Source organism: Ranitomeya variabilis, chromosome 2 (genome assembly GCF_051348905.1).
Source record: "Ranitomeya variabilis isolate aRanVar5 chromosome 2, aRanVar5.hap1, whole genome shotgun sequence".
Classification (NCBI taxonomy): domain Eukaryota; kingdom Metazoa; phylum Chordata; class Amphibia; order Anura; family Dendrobatidae; genus Ranitomeya; species Ranitomeya variabilis.
In genome coordinates, this window is record NC_135233.1 from 886,563,794 (window position 1) to 886,587,275 (window position 23,482).

The 23,482-nt window shown below is 45.2% G+C and overlaps 1 protein-coding gene across 5 annotated transcripts in view; it reads left to right on the forward strand.

The window, feature by feature from the left end:
• The window catches only part of MCF2L2 (MCF.2 cell line derived transforming sequence-like 2), a 508,511-nt gene that overhangs the window by 124,132 nt on the left and 360,897 nt on the right, over positions 1 to 23,482 (forward strand). For all 5 annotated transcript variants that reach the window (XM_077290424.1, XM_077290423.1, XM_077290425.1 and 2 more), the window contains exons 8-9: positions 16,977 to 17,101; positions 19,904 to 20,018. In XM_077290424.1, coding sequence (XP_077146539.1) covers positions 16,977 to 17,101; positions 19,904 to 20,018 — 240 coding nt within the window. The remainder of the gene's footprint in view (positions 1 to 16,976; positions 17,102 to 19,903; positions 20,019 to 23,482) is intronic.

Sequence of the window (23,482 nt, forward strand, 5' to 3'; positions counted from 1 at the left end):
GAAGATTACAGCTCTCCCTGAACGTATGGAATTTCTCCTTTTCTCCAGTGAAAGTATCTGGGAGCCTGACCGTAGGTTCAGGAGAGTGTAGCAAAACATCTACAGGGTCAGAGTGCTTACAGGTAGTTTGGGAAATAGAACGCTGAAGGGTGTTAACAGTCACAGAAAGCTCCCTCTGCAGACGATTATGGGACATGGCCAGGGCTCTATGTTCCACAGACAAATCCTGCAACATTAGTGTCAGGCTAGACATCTGATCCACCAAGGTACTGAGCGGACCCAAAAATAGAGAAGCAAGGAAAAAAAAACCTGTCTGCGGTCAGTTATAATGTCACACTGCTGCTATGCAGGTAGAATCTGCTCCACTAGATGGCAATAGAGTGGAGGGTAGACTGAGCAGCAGCGACTCCACTGCTAGGTGGCAGTGGAATAGTAAAACAAGCTGGGTTGATATTAGTCTGTAGCGCAGTACAAAAGGAATAACCAAGCACAGAGTCAGAAACAAGCCAAATGGGTCAATACAGGTCAGGAGCAGATATGCCAAAGACAAGAAACGAAACAGCAGGTCAGAGTCCAAACCAAGTCAGGTACCAGGGAATCCAAACACGAGAGGGGAACACAGAGTCCGGACAGGAAGAGGGGAATAAACAGACAAGGGTACAGTCAGCAAAAGCAGTAGGACGAATCAGGGTACGCAGAGTCAGCTACACACGCCGTAGGCAGAAACTATAACTGACACCGCCTGCAAGATACAGCAGAGCTAAATAGCAAACCTGAACCCAGAATGAGGCAGAGCAAAGTTAACCCCTGACATAATCAGCCCGGGAAAAGGGCAGACAGAACTCAAAACCCGGACTGGATCATGACAGCTTCAGTATTTTTAGATTTTTTTGCAGATCAAAGACTACTGCATTTTGCCTTGGCATGCTGCATATCAATGCCATTGAGAACCTGTGGTCAATTCTCAACAAGCAGGTGTCAAACAAAACATAGAAATTGAGAGAAACTCCAAGCATAGATTAGACAAGAATGTGTTGCTATTAGGGATGAGCGGACATGTGGACGTGCAGGAACAAAGTTCGGTTCTGGTACTAGAGCTGTATGTGAACTTGAACCAGAACCTGAACCCCATTCAAAAGAATAAGGACCTGGAATTTTGAGCTGGAAAATGTTCCCTCTCTCTCTTTCTTCCTCCTCAATGGACTTACCCCGGAACGCTGAACATTGTAACAGACTTCTAGGAGAAGTCCGTGTTCGGCATTTAGCACCGGACACTAACTGTCCAGTACAATCCCCAAACTTTTAAGTTCGGGTTTGCTCATCTCTAGTTGCCATCAGTCAGAATTTGTCCCAGAAATTGATGTCCAGCTGTCAGGGCAAAGAGCAGAAGTTTTGAAAAATACGGGTCTACATTGTATATTTATAGTCTTTTCCTAAACTTGTATGTTTTCGTGTTTATAATTGTGCATCAGCAATCAAAAAAGATCTGATGGAAAGATTAAAAAACAATGACGCAGCAAACTTTGTGAAAATTAAAATTTGTGTTAGTCTCAAAACTTTTGGCCACGGCTTTAGTCACATTAACAGTCATATGTATTTCCTATGCTGTGATCCGTTACCACATATGCTGAGACCATATGTATAGACAACCACTCTGTATGGCTATCTATGCTTTTACCGACTGCACTTCTACTTTTTAGAAATCGCCACCAAGATTTCTATTGCTCTAATAAATCTATCGTTTTACAATATCCTGTCATTTTGTCTGTACAACACCTATTCAGACCTATGAATTTCCATGGTTACAGACATAAGCTCTGTTCTTGATGAATACTGGATCCAATAGCCCATACTAAAATAACCAAAACCTTTTTTTTTTCTATTAATCAGAGTCCTCCCAAAACAATATAAACCAATAATCAATTCATCAAATAGATACTATACTCAAGAATGAAGCAATAGAAAAACTCATATGCATAAATAATTGTATTAATATTAAATAATTTTAAGCACACAAAAATTCCAACACCTAAAAACACCCCATTTTAAGCTGGAAAAGTGTGGTCAATGGTATATCATAACATGGCAATAAGAATAATAGATACCGTATATACTCCAGTATATGCCAACCTGAGCATAAGCAGCTAATTTTGCCACGGAAAACTGGGTAACCTTATTGACTCGAGTGTAAGCCGGGTATGCATTGTCCCCTCATCACTGTCCTGCTATGCGTGGCTTCCCCTGTCATTGTCCTGCTATGTGTGGCTCCCCCCCGTCACTGTCCTGGTATGTGGCTCCCTCGTCCTGTCCTGGTATGTGGCTCCCTCGTCCTGTCCTGGTATGTGGCTCCCCCGTTTTGTCCTGGTATGTGTGGCTCCCCCGTCCTGTCCTGGTATGTGTGGCTCCCCCCATTCTGTCCTGGTATGTATGGCTCCTCTGTCTTGTCCTGCTATGTATGGCTCCCTCCCGTCCTGTCCTGGTATGTGTGGCTCCCCCTGTTGTATGCATGACTCCCCTGGTCCCACATGGCTCACCCCCCCATCCCATCGTTGTATGCATGGTTCACTCCCCACCCATCCTACTCACCCTCCTCACGCTGTCACTGCATCTCCATTGTCTCAGCACGGCAGCTCTCCTGTGCTGAGCGGTCACGTGGTACCGCTCATTAAGGTAACGAATATGCACTCCATGCCTATGGAAGTGGAGACGCGTGCATATTCATTACCTTAATGAGCAGTACCACGTGACCACTCAGCACAGGAAGAGCCGCCAGCGCTGGGACGGAGATGCAGGGACGGAGATGCATCGACGGCGCAAGGAGGGTGAGTATTATGTCTTCTGTTAGCCAAACTCCTGCGGCTGCTCCACCGCTCCCCCTTCCTCCATTGGCTTTCTGTCCAATGACTCATGTATAATCCAAAGGTGGCGTTTTCAGCACAAAAAATTTTTTTTTTAAATCTCGGCTTATACACAAGTATATACTGTAATTAAATCAATAGTAAATAAAAAAAATCTATGATTTTAAAGTGCTTGCACAAAATCAATCAGACACAATAATACTCGGGGAGCAATGAACATACTTATATCAAAGGTAATATAAAAAAACATGCAAAAAGACCCTTCAGTGAAACTCTGACCATCTACCTATCTATAATAAAATATAAAGCAATTTATACACAAAAGAGAGCCCAAACCAGAGCTTCAAATTAAAGTGCATTAGCACCAGTACCCACCAGCATTTGACATCATAAAAGTACCATATGAAGGACCACACTGTTCAGCACCCCAACGCACATTTCGCGTATTAGCTTTGTCAGGGGGTTCTTTTCATGGTCTGATTTTTCTAATCCACTGGGACTGATTTACTAAACTATCCGCGCCACAAATCTTATATGCATAAAGAGGTTTTCCACTTTTAGAACAATAAAACCCAAATGATCACATAGTAATAGTACTAATCCTCACTCGCTCCAGTCTCGGCTCCCAGATGCTGTTCCGGTGCCTGTAGTCTGACTGAGGTGGTGATGTCATAACTACAGCATGCCTCACTGCTGCAGCCAATCACTAAGCTTAGCAGCTCTGCTGTTGTTGGCACAAGCCTCGAAGTTCAGTGATTGCTTGCAGTGGTGATGCGTTCTTCAGTAGTGATGTTACTGCTGAAGTCAAAACCAAGGAATCAGGACAGCAGTGGGGACCAGCACTGAGGGAGGTTGAGTACTATGCCTATAGATTTTCGTACTACTTTCTGTTTGGTTGAGGTCCACTTTTCTAAAAGTGGAAATCCCTTTTAAATGTGTATAAGAAAACTGTTTTGCACTACGTTTTAGGCTACTTTCACACTTGCGTCGGTATGCGGCCGTCGCTAAGCGTCGGCGCGACGTACCGACGGACGTTGTAAAAATTCTGCACAACGTGGGCAGCGGATGCAGTTTTTCAATGCATCCGCTGCCCATTGTAGAGTCCCGGGGAGGAGGGGGCGGAGTATCGGCCGCGCATGCGTGGTAGGAAATGGCGGACCCGACGTACGAAAAAACATTCCCTTGAACGTTTTTTCCGTGACGGCGGTCTGTCAAAATACAACGCATCCAGTGCACGACGGACGTGATGTATGGCCATACGTCGCGATCCGTCGGCAATACAAGTCTATGGGAAAAAACGCATCCTGCGGGTACATTTGCAGGATGCGTTTTTTTTCCCAAAACGACGGATTGCGACGGAGGCCAAACGACGCAAGTGTGAAAGAGGCCTAATTGATTTAAAATTTTTTATGCAAATTGATAAAAAAAACAAATAAAAACTATATATAAAAAATATGGTGGCAATCTCGAACGTCTGCGATCATCAGGAGTGAAGATATCGCATAAGATGGGCATTTCATAAAATCTTGAAGGGCTGAAAACATCCCATAACCCGACCCATGTGAAGTGATCACTGGGGGATGTGTGGATTTAACCCAGGTGCTGACTAAAAGATCCAGACAAATTATTATTATTATCATTTTTCAATCAAAGTACTCTCCTTCCCTAGACCGAATCATATCTGTGATCACCGCAGTAAGTTTCATTTGTTTTATCCATTTTATTTTATGTAACTGTATATGCTGTATTGTTTTGTCTCCTTTGTAAATTTTTTTGTATATTTTTCTTATAAACACTGCCTATCGTTTTGGATTAAGTATAACATTTAATAGTTCTGTTCCTTTTGTTCTGTAACCTGCACCCTGAAACCATACGCAACCAGAACCAGACCTCCAGTCAGCTTGTATAAAACAAGACTGGTGGTGGTGCAGCACCCCAGAGTCCTGGTTGTTGCAGTACTGTGGCTCCGCCACTATGGGGAGCTATGGTACGTCTGATTGCACTAAGGAGTTTCTCTGACCAGGTACATTCTCACCACACTTCACACTCCGGCCACCAGGGGGGGGTGGTCCTATCTAGTAGGCCACTCCTCACAACTCTGGTAAAACTGGGGGTTGGACAGGAAGACAGGGAGAAGTAGCTGGGAAGAGCTAGTGAGAGGACCTGTCAGGGATGGGGATCCTGGCAGACTCCTCAGAGCAGAACTAACCAGCAAACAACGGGAATACAGAAAAGGAGAATACCAGCAGGGGTTTTGTTGAAAGAGGCAGCACCTTGCTGAGGCGCAAACAATCGGTGGCCGGAACGCCGAGCAAGTAAGAGACTTTAAGTACATTGCAAACCACGGCAGGACAGCTAATTACAGGTTGGCTGTCTCACTTAACACCTAAGCAGACAACGGAGGCAGCTGTGGGAGAGGGGCGACTCTAGAGTCCCGGAAGAACTCCAGGCCTACCCCGTCATACGGGTGCGTCCTACCATATCACCTGGAGGACGGAGAACGAACAGTAGAGACAGAAAGAAACAGTTGTGAGGACTATCCCGGGAGCTCAGCAGGGAAGAACTACAACACACAGCGCTAGAAGGTAGATACTGATTCCCACCTGTGAGGAGAACTCCTGATGTGTCGTTGGACCGGCCGGTCTCTGAAAACCCAGTTAACAGCGCTCTGGACTGAGGTCTCCAACATCTTCAGTAAAGAGGTAAAGAGACTGCAAACTGGTGTCCTCGTTATTTACCGCGACCTGCACCGTTACCACACCACTTATTGCACCGGACGTCCCCCATTGACAGACAGGGCCACGGACCGGGTCTAGCCACCGTGACAACCCCAGGACTGAGACCTAGAGGCCCGGCTCCGGGTACCCCTCGGCCCTGCGGCGGTGTGGGGGCGCTCCAACTTGGCGTCACGAACAGGATTTACTTAAGCCTGAAGAATCAGGTCATGTGTGCCTTGGAACTGTGAGTTATTGTGCTTGGACTGTACTTTATTGAAAAGACTGTGCTGTGCCATTTGCCGCCAAAATTCGCCATTGCCGCGCGCGGAGGGAGGAGCCTTAGCTACGTGGGCGGGATCAGCCAAAAGAAGCGCGGAACGGAAAGCGCGGTGAGGTGCCAATCCCGGAAGAGGAACTCCAACCTCCAGCAGGTTAGTGGGAGGAAGGGACGGCCATGTCCGAGTCGGGAGGAGAGGAGGTGGCGGTCGCAGCCGCGGACGCAGAGGCAGCTCCGGTCCCCGCAGCGGGCGAAGCCGCGGCCCTAATACCACCACTGACTGCCGCAGAACCCGCTGCCCCCATCAGCCAGTCGGACACTGCCGCTAATGCAAAAGCCATAATGCCCTTCTCCATGCCCTACCTGCCCGGAGCGGCCTGGCTCCCACGATACTCTGGGGAGGCGCATACGTTCACTGACTTTAAAGAAGGGCTCTGCAGCCTGCTCGAGTTCTATCCCCTAACCGAGCCCCAGAAGGTCCATATGATAACCGGCCAACTCTTTGGGGCGGCTCTGAGGGAATTGAAATCCTGGCCCGCTGAGGATAAAGGAACTGCACAACAGATTTTTGCCAAGCTTAAAGCCACCTTTGACACTCGCACTGCTACAGAGATTAAACTGACTTTTTATGGATGCAAACAAAAGTCACAGGATAGCTTGCGGGACTATGCCCTTAATCTCCAGGAAGCGATGCGGGCCATTAAGCAGAGTGACCCCGGCAGCATGCAGGATGAAGATAAAATCCTGAAGGAGCGGTTCATTGAGGGGCTCCTGTGCAGTCACCAGCGGGGCCAATTGCACTTTCTGGCCATGCAAAATCCAGACTTGACTTTTGCGCAGTTTAAAGATAAAGCTATCCAGGCATTGCAGGAGCGACAGCCCAGCCGCGCAGTACCACCCAGGCGCCCCGCTCTCACATACCACCAGGAGGTGGCATCGGATACCCCAGTTGCCGCGGAGGCCGACGCCCAGAGCTTCGAGGACGACTCCCCTGCAGGACTTCGTCTCCAGATGCAAGAGCTAACCAAGAGCGTTGCTGCCCTGGCCCGGACGGTGCAGTCCCTACAGGAGGCCCCCAAAGAGAAGATCCAGTTGGCTTCCAGCCCGGAGGATGTCCCTTGGATGCGACAGAGGAGGACTCCGCCGACCAGGAGCCGGCCCGACGATCGCTTCCACCAGGATGGACGACCCATCTGCCGCCGCTGTCACCAGGTGGGCCATCTTGCAAGGTACTGTCCTTTAAACGAGCAACCCCTGGGGCAAAGGGCCAACCCCCAGGAGTAGGATGGTCAGGCCCGCAGCATTGGAGAACCAAGTATATTGGAGGACGACCAGTTCTCCCTGTAGTGATTGATGGAATCCCCTTGAATGCTTTGCTGGACACCGGTTCTCAGGTGACGACTATACCTTACGTGCTCTACAAACGGTATTGGGAGGACGCTGATATTACTCGTGGCCCTGATGATGATTTCACCATAATCGCCAGTAATGGTCAGCCATTGCCACAAGTGGGGTATAAGGAGGTCACCATCAAAGTGGGGCGGGTGGAATTGAAAGCCCAAGGGATTGTGATTGTAGATATTGATCGTCGAGAATGTAATCCCATGATGACTCTTGGTACTAATGTTATAGAAAATTGTCTTGCAGAAGTGATTGTTTTGTTGCAACAGGTGGCAGAAAACGCTGGCCACAGTGAGCAACGTGCCCTGCAGAAGGAAATCAGAGCTCTGATGCAGAGACAGCAGGTAGAGCTGACTGGTGGTGAGATTGGTCGTGTCACTGTAAGTGATTCAAACCCCATCGCGATACCTCCCAAGAGTGAAATGTTAATATGGTGTCGAGCAGCCATAGGCCTCAGGGGTAAGGACTACCAGGCCTTGGTAGAACCTGTATATTCAGACAATAGGCCTACTGTTCTGACAGCCCGGGGGGTGGTAGACGTCCGACAGGGGAGAGTGCCTGTACGTGTCCTCAATTGTGGGGAAGAAGAGGTCCACCTAACCAAGTATACTACGCTCGCCAAACTGTTCACTGTCAATAATAGTGTAATACAGACACCTGAACCCTTGGGCCCGTCAAACGTGGCGGAGAACAAAGGTTCTGCAGAGCACTCGAAAGATTGGTGTCGGGAATTGCATGTGGGCACTGACTCTACCCCATCTCATCAAATACAGGGGGCTTACAGGGTGGTACACGAGTACGAACAGGTATTCAGCAAACACCCCTCAGATTTTGGGCAGGTGAAAGGGATCCAACATCACATCCCCACGGGAGATCATCGACCCATAAAAGAGAGATATCGCCCTGTACCCCCAGCTCATTACCAGTGTGCCAAGGACATGTTGCGGGAAATGAAGGAGGCTGGGGTGGTGAGAGACAGCTGTAGCCCCTGGGCGGCTCCGTTAGTCCTTGTTAAAAAGAAAGATGGTACAATGAGGATGTGTGTTGATTACAGACAGTTGAATCGCATTACACATAAGGACGCATACCCACTGCCCAGGATAGAGGAGTCTCTGGCTGCTTTAAAATCTGCTAACTATTTCTCTACCTTAGATCTCACCAGTGGGTACTGGCAGGTTCCTGTGGCGGAGGCGGACAAGGAAAAGACGGCCTTCACGACGCCAATGGGCCTCTGTGAGTTCAACTACATGCCCTTCGGATTGTGCAATGCTCCCGGAACGTTCCAGAGGATGATGGAGAGCTGCCTGGGACACCTGAACTTTGAAACCGTGCTGCTATATCTGGATGACGTCATAGTCTTCTCTAAAACCTACGAAGACCATCTGAAGCACCTGGCCGAGGTGTTTGAAGCCTTGTCCAAATTCGGCCTAAAAGTGAAACCGTCCAAGTGTCATCTGCTGAAACCTAAAGTGCAGTACCTGGGCCATGTGGTGAGCGCTGAAGGAGTGGCCCCAGACCCCGACAAGGTCACAGTGATCCAGGACTGGCCAAAGCCTAGTGACCTCCACGAAGTCCGGCAGTTCCTCGGGTTGGTAGGTTACTACCGGAGATTCATTAAGGATTTCACCAAGAAGGCCGCACCCTTGCAAAATCTGCTGGTGGGCCAACCAAAGAAGACCAAGGGGAGGAAAACCCCCTTTGATTGGAACGAAGAGCTGGAGGAATCCTTCACCTGCTTGAAGTCGGCGCTGACGGGGGAAGAGGTACTGGCTTACCCCGAATACGACCAACCGTTTGTGCTGTACACAGATGCCAGTAATGTGGGACTAGGAGCCGTGCTGTCTCAGGTCCAGAACGGCAAGGAAAGAGTGATCGCTTACGCCAGCAGGAAACTCCGTCCCACGGAAAGGAACCCTGACAACTACAGTTCCTTCAAACTGGAATTCCTTGCCCTTGTCTGGGCAGTGACGGAGAGGTTTAAGCACTACCTGGCTTCCGCGAAATTCACCGTCTTCACGGACAACAATCCGCTAACGCATCTGGATACCGCCAAACTCGGGGCCTTGGAACAGCGGTGGATGGCCCGGCTGTCCAACTATGATTTCACCATCAAATATCGGGCAGGGCACCAGAATGCCAATGCCGATGCTTTGTCCCGAATGCCCAATTTACCAGAAGTGGGAGAAGACCCGGAGGCACTTGAAGAGGTGGAGCTGCCTGCCTTCCATCGCCCCAAAGCCACTCAGAGCTCTCACCATGTGAAGAACAGGCACAAGAACCAACCGGATGCCACGCTGAATCCCCTGCCCCACCACGGATGGGCAGAAACCCAGGATAGTGACCCCGCGGTCCGTCAGGTGAAGGAGCTCTTGACGCAGGCTGGGTTGCACCCTGGCCCAGATGATCCACAAGAAACCCAACAGCTGTGGAAGGGAAGAAGCAAGCTGTTTATCCATGATGGCAAGCTGTGCAGGAGGAGCATCGACCCACGTACTCATGAATTGGTGTGGCAGATAGTGGTGCCAAGGCGAGATGCGCCCATGGTTCTGGGAGCCTACCATGATGGAGCCGGACACTTCGGATGGAAGAAGCTGGAGAAGCTACTCCGAGGGAGGTTCTATTGGATTGGCATGAAGAGAACCATTGAGAAGTGGTGTCGGGAGTGTGGTCCATGTAGTCTGCGCAGAAAGGACCGTGACAGCCAACGGGCCCCCCTGCGGCCTATCATCACCAAACGGCCGCTTGAACTGGTCGCGCTGGATCATGTGAAGCTGACACCTAGCCGGTCGGGCTATATCTACGCCCTTACCATCGTGGACCACTACTCCAGGTTTCTGGTGGTTGTGCCTGTTAAAGATCTAACGGCCAGGACTGCCGCCAGGGCCTTCCAGCAGCACTTTTGTAGGCCCCATGGCTACCCAGAGAAGGTACTGACCGACCAGGGACCTGCCTTTGAAGCAGAAGTATTCCAAGAATTCTGCCAGTTGTACGGGTGTAAGAAGATCAGAACTACACCGTACCACCCTCAAACCAACGGGATGTGCGAGAAGATGAACCAGGTAGTAATCGATTTATTGAAGACCTTGCCTGTGGAGGAACGGAATCTGTGGCCGACAAAGTTGCCTGACTTGGTGGATATGTACAACCACATCCCAGTAAGTTCCACCAACTGTACTCCAGCGTACCTGATGCGAGGAAGGTCTAGTCGGTTACCCGTTGATCTGGACATGGGGGTCCTAGTACCCGAAGATACCTCGCCGGATGCGGATTGGGATGCAGAAAGGCAGCGAAGGTACCGCGAAGTGCAAGAGTGTGTGGAGAGAAGTCTCGCCCAGGCTAGGCAGAGGCAAGAAAGGGACTACAACCAACACGCTCCTGCGATTCCCCTGTCACCTGGTGAGCAAGTGCTTAAACGAAAGAGGAGGTTACACAAGCTCGATGACCAATGGGAAGCGGAACCGTATACCATCTTGCCATCCGACTTCGACAACACTAAGGTCTGTCTCATCAGCAAGGACAAAGGGGAGACCTCGACAGCGGTATCCAGGGATCACCTTAAGGTCTGCCCCGATAAATTGAAAGAGAGGGGCACGGCCCCAGAAATCTCCCCGCCGGTGGAAAAGGAGAAAATGTTCCATACGGTCCTTGGTGACTTTCCCCAGTCCTGGACTCTGATAAACCAAGCCGTTGCGGTACCTGTTGTAATGTTTGAACAGCCGGACCCGCCAGAAACAATGGTGGAACCAGATCATCCGGCCCCGCAACCTCAACAAGCCTTGCCTGAAGAAGCCATGCCAACCGTTGAACCGGCAAATCCTCCCTCTGCTATCAGTGAGCCTGCCGTACCCACTGTTGATAGCAGCAGCTCTGAGAGCCCCAACCTGCCAGTGCTACCCAGACTCACTAGAAGTGTAGTTAGAAGACAGCGCACTACACCAGCGGTAGCAAGCATAGCGGGCCCTGTTAGGCCAATAGCAACCCCTGCGCTGCGAAGGTCCACACGCAGCACACAGAACCAAACTCCCCTCCGCTACAAAATGTGGAGGTATTGATAAGGGCTGCTATTTCATTAAAAATGTTTGTATGCATATCTTTTTGTTACAGGTTGTTAAAATGGACAATAGAGTAATGGACAGTGAATTGCTCAAAAACTTTCATAAGGGGGACCCCTTTGTTTACCCGGGGTCCCCGCTGTTTCAACCACTGAACTGAGAGTCATAAACTGTGCATGACCTAACTTTTGCAACGTTCAAGAATCCTCACCTCCCGTAAAGGGAAGCATTGTTATGTTCAATTGTTATGCTATTTCAAAAGTTTGTGTGTTTCCTGTTAACATGTATTATTGTTCTTGTTTTCCCAGTCCCGGAGTACTGGATTTAACCGGGGGGGAGTGCAGCACCCCAGAGTCCTGGTTGTTGCAGTACTGTGGCTCCGCCACTATGGGGAGCTATGGTACGTCTGATTGCACTAAGGAGTTTCTCTGACCAGGTACATTCTCACCACACTTCACACTCCGGCCACCAGGGGGGGTGGTCCTATCTAGTAGGCCACTCCTCACAACTCTGGTAAAACTGGGGGTTGGACAGGAAGACAGGGAGAAGTAGCTGGGAAGAGCTAGTGAGAGGACCTGTCAGGGATGGGGATCCTGGCAGACTCCTCAGAGCAGAACTAACCAGCAAACAACGGGAATACAGAAAAGGAGAATACCAGCAGGGGTTTTGTTGAAAGAGGCAGCACCTTGCTGAGGCGCAAACAATCGGTGGCCGGAACGCCGAGCAAGTAAGAGACTTTAAGTACATTGCAAACCACGGCAGGACAGCTAATTACAGTTTGGCTGTCTCACTTAACACCTAAGCAGACAACGGAGGCAGCTGTGGGAGAGGGGCGACTCTAGAGTCCCGGAAGAACTCCAGGCCTACCCCGTCATACGGGTGCGTCCTACCATATCACCTGGAGGACGGAGAACGAACAGTAGAGACAGAAAGAAACAGTTGTGAGGACTATCCCGGGAGCTCAGCAGGGAAGAACTACAACACACAGCGCTAGAAGGTAGATACTGATTCCCACCTGTGAGGAGAACTCCTGATGTGTCGTTGGACCGGCCGGTCTCTGAAAACCCAGTTAACAGCGCTCTGGACTGAGGTCTCCAACATCTTCAGTAAAGAGGTAAAGAGACTGCAAACTGGTGTCCTCGTTATTTACCGCGACCTGCACCGTTACCACACCACTTATTGCACCGGACGTCCCCCATTGACAGACAGGGCCACGGACCGGGTCTAGCCACCGTGACAACCCCAGGACTGAGACCTAGAGGCCCGGCTCCGGGTACCCCTCGGCCCTGCGGCGGTGTGGGGGCGCTCCAGTGGCAGCGAGAAGTCTGGGGTTATTGCGGAGTTTGCAGGGACTGTATCAGGGGGTGTACACATATATTCTATGCTTGGGAATTGGCGGTGTGTATAGCATACACTCACTGTTAGTTTCCCGATAACCGGCCTAGTAGTGGAAACAGCCTGCGGCCTTCGTTGATTGTTGGTCAATCGCTTAATTGTCCGGATGATAGGGGGCAGCAGAGAGCTGTTCACTCTAAAGATAATAGCGGGTGGATCTGCGCGACCTCGCAGGCTGCAATCTTTGACAACTTTGAACAAAAAGCTGTAGCTGATGACCTTTTACTTCTACTTGCAAACCCAAAGCAATTCTTCCCCTAACTTACAGAACGTTTCGAAAAATTTGGTGAAATATCAAACTTTAGAATCAATGTAGATAAATCAGAAGCCCTCAACCTCTCGCCCCCAAAAAGTGATATTGTGACTCTCCATAAAATACCCCATTTAAATAGCCATCAAAACATATAAAATACTTAGGAGTTAAAATTACCAACGATGACCCAAGAGCCTTATACCAGAGCAACTTTCTACACTTTATCAACGCTATAATAGCCCTTCTAAAATCCTACGACTTACCTTGGTTGTCTTGGATGGGTACAAAAAAAATAATAAAGTCCTACATAATGGAGCTCAATGAAAACAGAGGCTGGACAGACATCTGTCTCAGATGGTTTAGTGAAACCTGCATTGAACAGGGGGTACACGATGACCCTTGAGGACCCTTCCAACTCTAACATTCTATGATTCTACCTCTTAAAATATTATATACGATGAACATGCCATCCTACTATAAAGCAATCCACCTTGGTGAGTGGTTGAAATTGGTTCAAACTTAAATACAAACTAGAAAATATAACCTTGAACTACTTCTACTTGGCAGATAATCACATCAATATATATTTTAACTAATAATTCTCCAACAGCAGGCTCTAAATTAGATTATATCACTACCATGACCATAAAAATTAGAAGAGATCTAGTAAATGCTCCATCAGCTTTAGCCCCCATTTGCATCATACCGTACCTTCTCGATCCCACCTATGTAGATATATATGACCTGTGGTCCTATTTGCCCATATACACTATTTCCCAATTTTTAACAAAGACCCATGGAATAGTCCTAGCTAAAGGAAGCAAAGAAACACCCTTCCAACTTCCTGCAACAAATCCACGTTACTCACATATTTTAACAATTTACCCCTTCAAGTCGCGGCCCTTTTTCGTTTTTGCGTTTTCGTTTTTCACTCCCCTCCTTCCCAGAGCCATAACTTTTTTATTTTTGGCCATGTGAGGGCTTATTTTTTGCGGGACAAGTTGTACTTTTGAACGACACCATTGGTTTTACCATGTCTTTTACTAGAAAACTGGAAAAAAATTCCAAGTGCGGTGAAATTGCAAAAAAAGTGCAATCCCACACTTGTTTTTTGTTTGGATTTTTTGCTAGGTTCACTAAATGCTAAAACTGACCTGCCAGTGTGATTCTCTAGGTCATTACGTGTTCATAGACACCTAATATGTCTAGGTTATTTTTTATCCAAGTGGTGAAAAAAAATTCAAAACTTTGCTTAAAAAAAAAAAAGTGCCATTTTCTGATACTCGTAGCGTCTCCATTTTTCGTGATCTTGGGTCGGGTGAGGGCTTATTTTTTGCGTGCCGAGCTGACGTTTTTAATAATATCACTTTTGTGCAGATATGTTCTTTTGATCGCCCGTTATTGCATTTTAATGCAATGTCGCGGCACCAAAAAAATGTAATTCTGGCGTTTTGAATTTTTTTCTCGCTACGCTGTTTAGCGATCAGGTTAATGCTTTTTTTTATTGATAGATCGGGCGATTCTGAATGCGGCAATACCAAATACGTGTAGGTTTGATTTTTTTTTATTGTTTTATTTAGGATGGGGCGAAAGGGGGGTGATTTAAACTTTTTATGTTTTTTATATTTTTTCATATTTTTAAAAACATTTTTTTTACCTGTGCCATGCTTCAATAGCCTCCATGGGAGGCTAGAAGCTGGCACAACTCGATTGGCTCAGCTACATAGCAGCGATCATCAGATCGCTGCTATGTAGCTGAAATGCAGGTGTGCTGTGAGCGCCGACCACAGGGGGGCGCTCACAGCAGGCCGGCATCAGTAACCATAGAGGTCTCAAGGACCTCTATGGTTACTGTCCTGACACATCGCCGACCCCCGATCATGTGACAGGGGTCGGCGATGACGTAATTTCCGGCCGCCCGGCCGGATACGGTACTTAAATGCCGCTGTCTGCGTTTGACAGCGGCATTTAACAGGTTAATAGCGGCGGGTGAATAGTGATTTCACCCGCCGCTATTGCGCGCACATGTCAGCTGTACAAAACAGCTGACATGTCGCGACTTTGATGTGGGCTCAGCGCCGGAGCGCACATCAAAGCAGGGGACCCGACATGCGCAGTACATGTACGGCGCATGTCGTGAAAGGGTAAAATTCTCGACTGAGAAGCTGGTCCTGGCTTGACTTACTCTCCAAGATCCCCTTCCCCAAAATGATGTTTAAAATATATAATTATCTAACCACATCCGCAAAAGCTTATAAACCGATATATCTGACTTCTTGGAAAGAGGAACTTTATATGAATTTAACTGATAGTGAAGTCAAGAATATTCTTTCTAATTCGCATGACTTTTCTAGATGTATGCTTTTACAGGAAAACTCTTACAAAATACTATCTCGCTGGTATAGGACCCCTATCTAACTCCAATTTGTGCTTGAAATGTGGTACCCATATATTGAACCTATTGCATATAAATTGGCATTGCCCTAGTTTACAACAATTCTGGACAGATATTAACTGTACTTTAAGTAACCTAGGTTTAATAACAAGAAACCAAATGCAAGATGAAGTACTATTGTACTGCCCCTTCACAAATTTTAAAACAAAAAACATAAAATTTTGCCACTAGACAAAATATGTATGATTTACTGACTAGAAGAATTATCTTGTTGGGAAGTGCACACACATTCATCATTCTGGAAAACTTAGACACTGTGGACACTAAAATTCGGCACAGACACCTAACCGATATATTATCTCTGACCTTACTTTGCCCTACTCCCCTTCCTCCCTTGGCCACCATCTCTTATTCACCCCTTCTTATTTACCCCAATTTTATTGACATTATTCTATTCAGTCTTTATATCATTCTCTTACCCAGATTTGATGGACTCACCTAGTTTATTCTGTTCTAGTCATTTGTTATTATTTTTCTCGTTTGTACATAACAACTCTTTGATATGGTTTTGTATCCTTCCTATATACCCTGATTCATATTATTAATTTTCAATCACATGTATATACAATTGGTTGTTGTTACTTTATATGTTATTTAAGTAAAGAAAAAGTCAGGGAGAAAATACAATAAATTAAAGGAATAATAAAAATAGAAAACTTTCATTATTTTGCAGTCTGCCACCTCGTGGTTTACCTTGTAGCACATATGGGACCCAGCCAAGGTTACCAACTTCATTTTTTATTTTTTCTGGGCAGCCTTTCAAAAAAAATGATGGACAGACAATATTTTTTACAGACACATTGGAAAATCATAATAAATCATTAACATTATCACTACAGCTCATTATTGCTATATGAAGACATCATCTGTATTCACTGTGAACTATAAAAGGATGTTAATTACAGTCAAAATATTATTGTACAAGATTCTTACGCTTCAAAAAAATCATGGACACCTTAATTATTTCTTATGGGCAAGGCAAAAAAGCCCCCTATTTTTACGGACTGTCCTGGAATTTTTAGACAGGATGCAGCAGCTAGGATGCCTGATGAAACATTTGCCATTGGTGTTAGGGGCATCATCAATACACCTTGCCATGGGCAGGGTATGTCAATACCAGGCTAAAAACTAAATCTCTGCCTCACTTGAAGGGAGTTCTAAACTTGTGTGCAAAGTGAAGTGGCTGGTGAAGACACACAAAGGGACATCTGTCTTTGACTACGTTATAGCATAGGTAATAAGATGGTTTCAGTATTTTCCTTATTAGATAACGCCAGCAATGACTCAGGTAATATCCTATGTAATTAATAAGATGAGATCCATTGAAACTATATTTGATCTATTTTTGGGGGATTTATTTTTTTATATATATATTCAAAGTAAATAAAATGAAAGCAAGAGAGGTATGCAGATAAATATGAGAGTGACCAGTCCAGGATTCTTCTCATTGAAACTTTCCAAGGCTGATTTTGCATTTTTTTTCCAAAGTTAAATCCAGAGACAATATACTGTATGGACAAAAACAACATAAGTAACCTCCTTATACCGGCTCAATATTTATTTTCCAGGATGATTTAAAGCTAGCAGTGCAACAAGGTGGGACCCTGCTCTCCTGCATAAAGGAGCCTGTGTCCAAAGACCCAAACTGCAAACTGACAGCGGATGAGCTGGAGAACATGGCTACTGTTGAAAGGTCTGTACAGTGCTCACAAGTTCTCATTAAATCATCCCCATTTAGTTTAAAATGGCAAATCTCTGAGTGAGATCTAGCAAGACCATAACAGTTACATATTTGTAGGACTGACTTAGTCATGGATTACCCAAGTAGCTGTAAACATACGTCCTTCTGTGAGTATGTCCATCAATATTTCACTACAGATTGTTTTGCTAAAGTATTAGGAACAGCGAGAAAGTAAGTAATTTATTCCTTTCTCTTTCTTATGGAATTTTTACTTGTAGAGATTATAACACTTTCAGGACACTAGTCTATATCTAGGACGTATGAAAAGTTGAAGTATGTGGAAATATTCTGCTTTCATTCATTTCATTCCTCAATGCACTTTTTTTCTGTTGCCTTTGTTAAAATAATTGATTAGTTATTAAAGAGAGATTCCAAAATTGAAGAAGCCCAGCACAAGGGTTTATTAAGACAACTGTTTTTCACGGCTAGAACATATACCCATTATAGCTTATGGAGCTGTTCACAAGTCGGTCCTTTTTTTGCAATTCATGTGTCCAACCAAAAAAATCACAAAGATATGTCCATCTCTGATCCAAGTCACTGATCAAAATCACCTATACAAGTTTCATGGTCAGTGAAAGCCACGTGCAGCACATGTGTGTCATCTGTGTGCAACCCATATGCAGTTTGTTTTTAACATTGCATCGGGTCGGAGGGCAACAGCATTTGAGACTTTTCAAGGTGACTATACAGTTAGGTCCATATATATTTGGACAGAGACAACATTTTTCTAATTTTGGTTATAGACATTACCACAATGAATTTTAAACAAAACAATTCAGATGCAGTTGAAGTTCAGACTTTCAGCTTTCATTTGAGGGTATCCACATTAAAATTGGATGAAGGGTTTAGGAGTTTCAGCTCCTTAACATGTGCCACCCTGTTTTTAAAGGGACCAAAAGTAATTGATTCTCAATTAAGCAGATAAAAAGGCCTGGAGTTGATTTGAGGTGTGGTGCTTGCATTTGGAAGGTTTTGCTGTGAAGAAAACATGCGGTCAAAGGAGCTCTCCATGCAGGTGAAACAAGCCATCCTTAAGCTGCGAAAACAGAAAAAACCCATCCGAGAAATTGCTACAATATTAGGAGTGGCAAAATGTACAGTTTGGTACATCCTGAGAAAGAAAGAAAGCACTGGTGAACTCATCAATGCAAAAATACCTGGGCGCAAACGGAAGACAACAGTGGTGGATGATCACAGAATAATCTCCATGGTGAAGAGAAACCCCTTCACAACAGCCGACCAAGTGACCAACACTCTCCAGGAGGTAGGCGCATCAATATCCAAATCTACCATAAAGAGAAGACTGCATGAAAGTAAATACAGAGGGTTCACTGCACGGTGCAAGCCACTCATAAGCATCAAGATAAAAAGGCTAGACTGGACTTTGCTAAAAAACATCTAAAAAAGCCAGCACAGTTCTGGAAGAACATTCTTTGGACAGATGAACCCAAAATCAACCTCTACCAGAATGATGGAAAGAGAAAAGTATGGCGAAGGCGTGGTACAGCTCATGATCCAAAGCATACCACATCATCTGTAAAACACGGCGGAGGCAGTGTGATGGCTTGGGCATGCATGGCTGCCAGTGGCACTGGGTCACTAGTGTTTATTGATGATGTGACACAGGACAGAAGCAGCCGAATGAATTCTGAGGTATTCAGAGCCACACTGTGTGCTCAGATCCAGCCAAATGCAGCCAAACTGATTGGTCCTTGTTTCATAATACAGCTGGACAATGACCCAAAACATAAAGCCAAAGCAACACAGGAATTTATTAAAGCAAAGAAGTGGAATATTCTTGAATGGCCAAGTCAGTCACCTGATCTCAACCCTATTGAGCATGCCTTTCACTTGTTAAAGACTAAACTTCAGACAGAAAGGCCCACAAACAAACAGCAACTGAAAACCACCGCAGTGAAGGCCTGGCAGAGCAACAAAAAGGAGGAAGCACAGCGTCTGGTGATGTCCATGAGTTCAAGACTTCAGGCAGTCATTGCCAACAAAGGGTTTTCAACCAAGTACTAAAAATGAACATTTTATTTAAAATTATTTAATCTGTCCAATTACTTTTGGTCCCTTTAAAAACAGGGTGGCACATGTTAAGGAGCTGAAACTCCTAAACCCTTCATCCAATTTTAATGTGGATACCCTCAAATGAAAGCTGAAAGTCTGAACTTCAACTGCATTTGAATTGTTTTGTTTAAAATTCATTGTGGTAATGTCTATAACCAAAATTAGAAAAATGTTTTCTCTGTCCAAATATATATGGACCTAACTGTATGTAATTTCCACTTAGATCTATCCTGCTTATATTGAGATTTTTTTTTGATCTGTCATCAAAATATGCTGCCCTATATAAGCACAGTATATTAAAGCTAAAAATGCATAGTGCACTGTAATGTTATGAGATTTTACTGCTAGGAGCCCTAAAACATTAGTGTAGTCAGGGCATCAACTGACAGGCTCCTGTTTATGTACATACAGTATTTACAGCAGTCCGTGAAAGCAAGGTTGGGTGGAGGTGAGCGCTCTCCTAAACTATGGGCCGCGGATTCATCAATACTGGTATTAAATACACACTTTGTGATGGAGAGTGTGCTGGAGTAACATGCTTTCTTAACCAGGATGGCTGATGGAGAATTTGCTCTTTGGGTGGGGGGATAAAAATTATGGGGGATAAATATACAATTTTTCATATTTTCTGTTCATGTTCTGCATTTGCTTACATTTTTTCTGCCTTGTTCTCACCAGGTTGCTGGCTCAGTTGGATGAAACAGATAAAGCTTTCAACCAGTTTTGGAGCCGTCATCATCTGAAACTAGAACAGTGCTTACAGCTGCGACACTTCGAGCATGATTTCAGAGAGGTAATTAAAGTGTAACTGAGACTCATTGGGGCATATTTATGAGAAGTGTCTAAGTTTACACTATTTAAAACTTAGACATGCAGTGTTGGTTTTATACATATTTATGATTCTGGCATAAATTGTGTCCATAATTGACTTATTCAGTATTGAGTATGAGTGCCACATGCAGAAATATCTGTCTTGGCTGCTATCAATGAGGTTATGAATGGTTGTCTTAGGAATGTTCTCCCATCCTGAATGCACGCAATTTATCAAGATCCACTGCTGGAAGCTTCATTTGCCGTTGCCGACCAATGACATCCCAGATGTGCTCAACAAGGCCACGCAGTCTGCTCACAGTAGCATGAGCAACATGCAGCCTGGCATTGTTGTGTTGAAAAATGGCTCCTTTGACATTTTGGAGAAATGTTGGTACCACTGGTTCCACCACCAAATAAATGGAATGCCAAGCTGTTAGTGTATTTGGAATGATGACTAGAGGGGTCCGAGTATTGTCAATGTTCCTACTTCTCACCATAAGCCCAAGAGAAGGACAGATGATGCTCTCTTGTGAAGGTCCACATAGTTGTATCAGATTAGAAGAATGGAATATAACGATCTATTTTGAACTGCAAGCGAAATTAGGTACTACATACTAAGCGTAAGGAGTTAAGGAGCATCTAGACCATTGTTTCTCAACTCCAGTCCCCAAGACCCACCAATAGGTCAAGGTTTCAGGATATCCTTAGTATTGCACAGGTGATAATTTCATCACCTTCTCAAGCATTAATTCCATTACCAGTGCAATACTAAGGAAATCCTGAAAACATGACCTATTGGTGGGTCTTGAGGGCTGGAGTTGAGAAACACTGGTCTAGACAAACCATGAGAAGGCATTTCATAACATTGGACTACAGGCAAAATGTCTAGCTACTGGTGCTTCATTGACTTCACGGGATTTCTTTCATAGGCTATCACAGTACCGAAAAAACTGTGAGTCAAAAGACCCAAAGGAAACGACCAAAAGAAATCCAAATGATGATGAAGTAAAAAATATATATAACCTTTATTATGCATAAATATTATAATAGAACCATCACAATTAAGAAACAGGTGAGGCAAAATGCCACAGGGTGTGCACAGACACCACTAGAGAAACATACACAGGACGCACGGAGCCGGGATCCCAACCCCCACCCATAAGTGTGCATAGTGGACCAGAGAAAGATCCATACTATAATGCTCCAAGCTGGATAACGCATGCAGGCATATAAATAAAGAAGGAAAAAACACCAATATCAAATATCAAAATATGCACATTACCTAAATGGAGACGAATAAGTGGGGTGGATCCAGGGTCCGTGCGCCCTCCCCGACGCACGTTTCGGTAGTAAAACCTTCCTGAGGAAGGTTTTACTACCGAAACGTGCGTCGGGGAGGGCGCACGGACCCTGGATCCACCCCACTTATTCGTCTCCATTTAGGTAATGTGCATATTTTGATATTTGATATTGGTGTTTTTTCCTTCTTTATTTATATGCCTGCATGCGTTATCCAGCTTGGAGCATTATAGTATGGATCTTTCTCTGGTCCACTATGCACACTTATGGGTGGGGGTTGGGATCCCGGCTCCGTGCGTCCTGTGTATGTTTCTCTAGTGGTGTCTGTGCACACCCTGTGGCATTTTGCCTCACCTGTTTCTTAATTGTGATGGTTCTATTATAATATTTATGCATAATAAAGGTTATATATATTTTTTACTTCATCATCATTTGGATTTCTTTTGGTCGTTTCCTTTGGGTCTTTTGACTCACAGTTTTTTCGGTTCTATGTTACAGCGACTTATCCTTATGTAATGGTCCGTTCTATGTTGTGGTTTGTTATGTATCTAATCATAGGCTATCACAGTGTAGAGCAGGACCGCAATGGAGGCCAGAATAGAGGTCTATAGTTTTCAGTGATGAGTCCTGTTTTTGTCTTCGTTGCTATAATAGCCAGACATTGGTCTTGAGACCACGTGGGCAACACCATGAAGTTGCCTTCACAAGTGAACAAGAAAGTGTCCTAGGAGTGCTTTTAAGACATGACAATATCAGGTCAACACACAGCTGTTCGTGCTACTGTTAGCATACTGCATGGTCTAAACATGGTACCATGGACTGCAGCATCTCCTGACTTGTCTCCCATCACACATATCTGGTTTGAGATGTCATTGGTCAGCAATTACAAAGGGAGCCGTTGGTAGTGGATCTTTGATGATTTGTGTGCCACTTGCTTTCGGCGTGGCGGAGCATTCCTCACACAATCATTAATAACCTCTTTGAAAGCAAGCCAAGGTGTGTAAGTGTTTGCATTTCACTTATATTCATTAATTAATAAATCAAAATGTTTTGAAAATATTATTTACATTTTTTCATCATTTGCTCATCATCAACATGTCGTTCTCAGTCGCTTCATTGGGGGACATGGGAACCATGAGTTAACATGCTGCCACCTGGAGGCTGACACTAACAATACATCTTATTAATAAAAGCTGATTCCTCACTACCAGACTACACCTGAGCAGCTGACACCCTGCTATTAGTTTTCCCAACCTCGAGACAGCTTTACGACATTACATGGTTCCTGTGTCCCCAAATAAAGTAACTAAGAAATAAAGATTTTTGGTACAGTAATATCGCTTTCTTGTAGTCTTCAACGGGGGACATAGCGCCCTATATTTTTTGGTGGAGGGTCTTATTTCTGTTCCTCCTACTGCTTTTGCACTATGGAATAACTGACTGTCAACTGCCCAGCTAAATTCTGGTGGGGAGGAGTCAGCTATTTTTTTAAGATGTATTCTTAGTGTCACACTTCAGCATATGGTTCCTCTGTCTCCCAATAAAGGCTATGAGAAAGAGATCTTACATTGAGTATCTTTATATCTATCCTGTGAACTCCATAATTCCTGGTCAATGCCAGGATTCAAACCAACATCCTGTGATTTGGAAGGCAAAGCTCTTAGCACTGAAGGTCCGTTTACAGGAACTGACCGGCGGTGCCATATGACCACTGATCAGTAAACCTTTACCTATTGGCAGTTTACACAGGGAGATGAAAGTAAATGATGCGCACTAAGCGATCTGTGATAGATCACTTGGTGCTCATAGGCTACCATGGTTATCAGCAGTGCGACTCCTGTTTACACAGGACGATGCAACAGCTAAAACAATCATTTTTTGTGCAGCGCAAAAGACAATTTCAACAGATAAACTAAGAGTTTTGCTCTTTGACCAGGTGATCGTCAGCCTGTTTACACTGCATGATAATAGTGAAACGAGCGTTTTCAAGAACGCTCTTTTATGTTTATCTTTCAAGTGTAAATGCATCTTAAGCCACAAGCTGTAGTAATACAATGTATTCTAGAAAATTTCCACACCGCTTCTTGTACTCAAGTCCTACAAAAAGGTGTATATTCATACAAAAGAAAATAAGATTTACCTTAC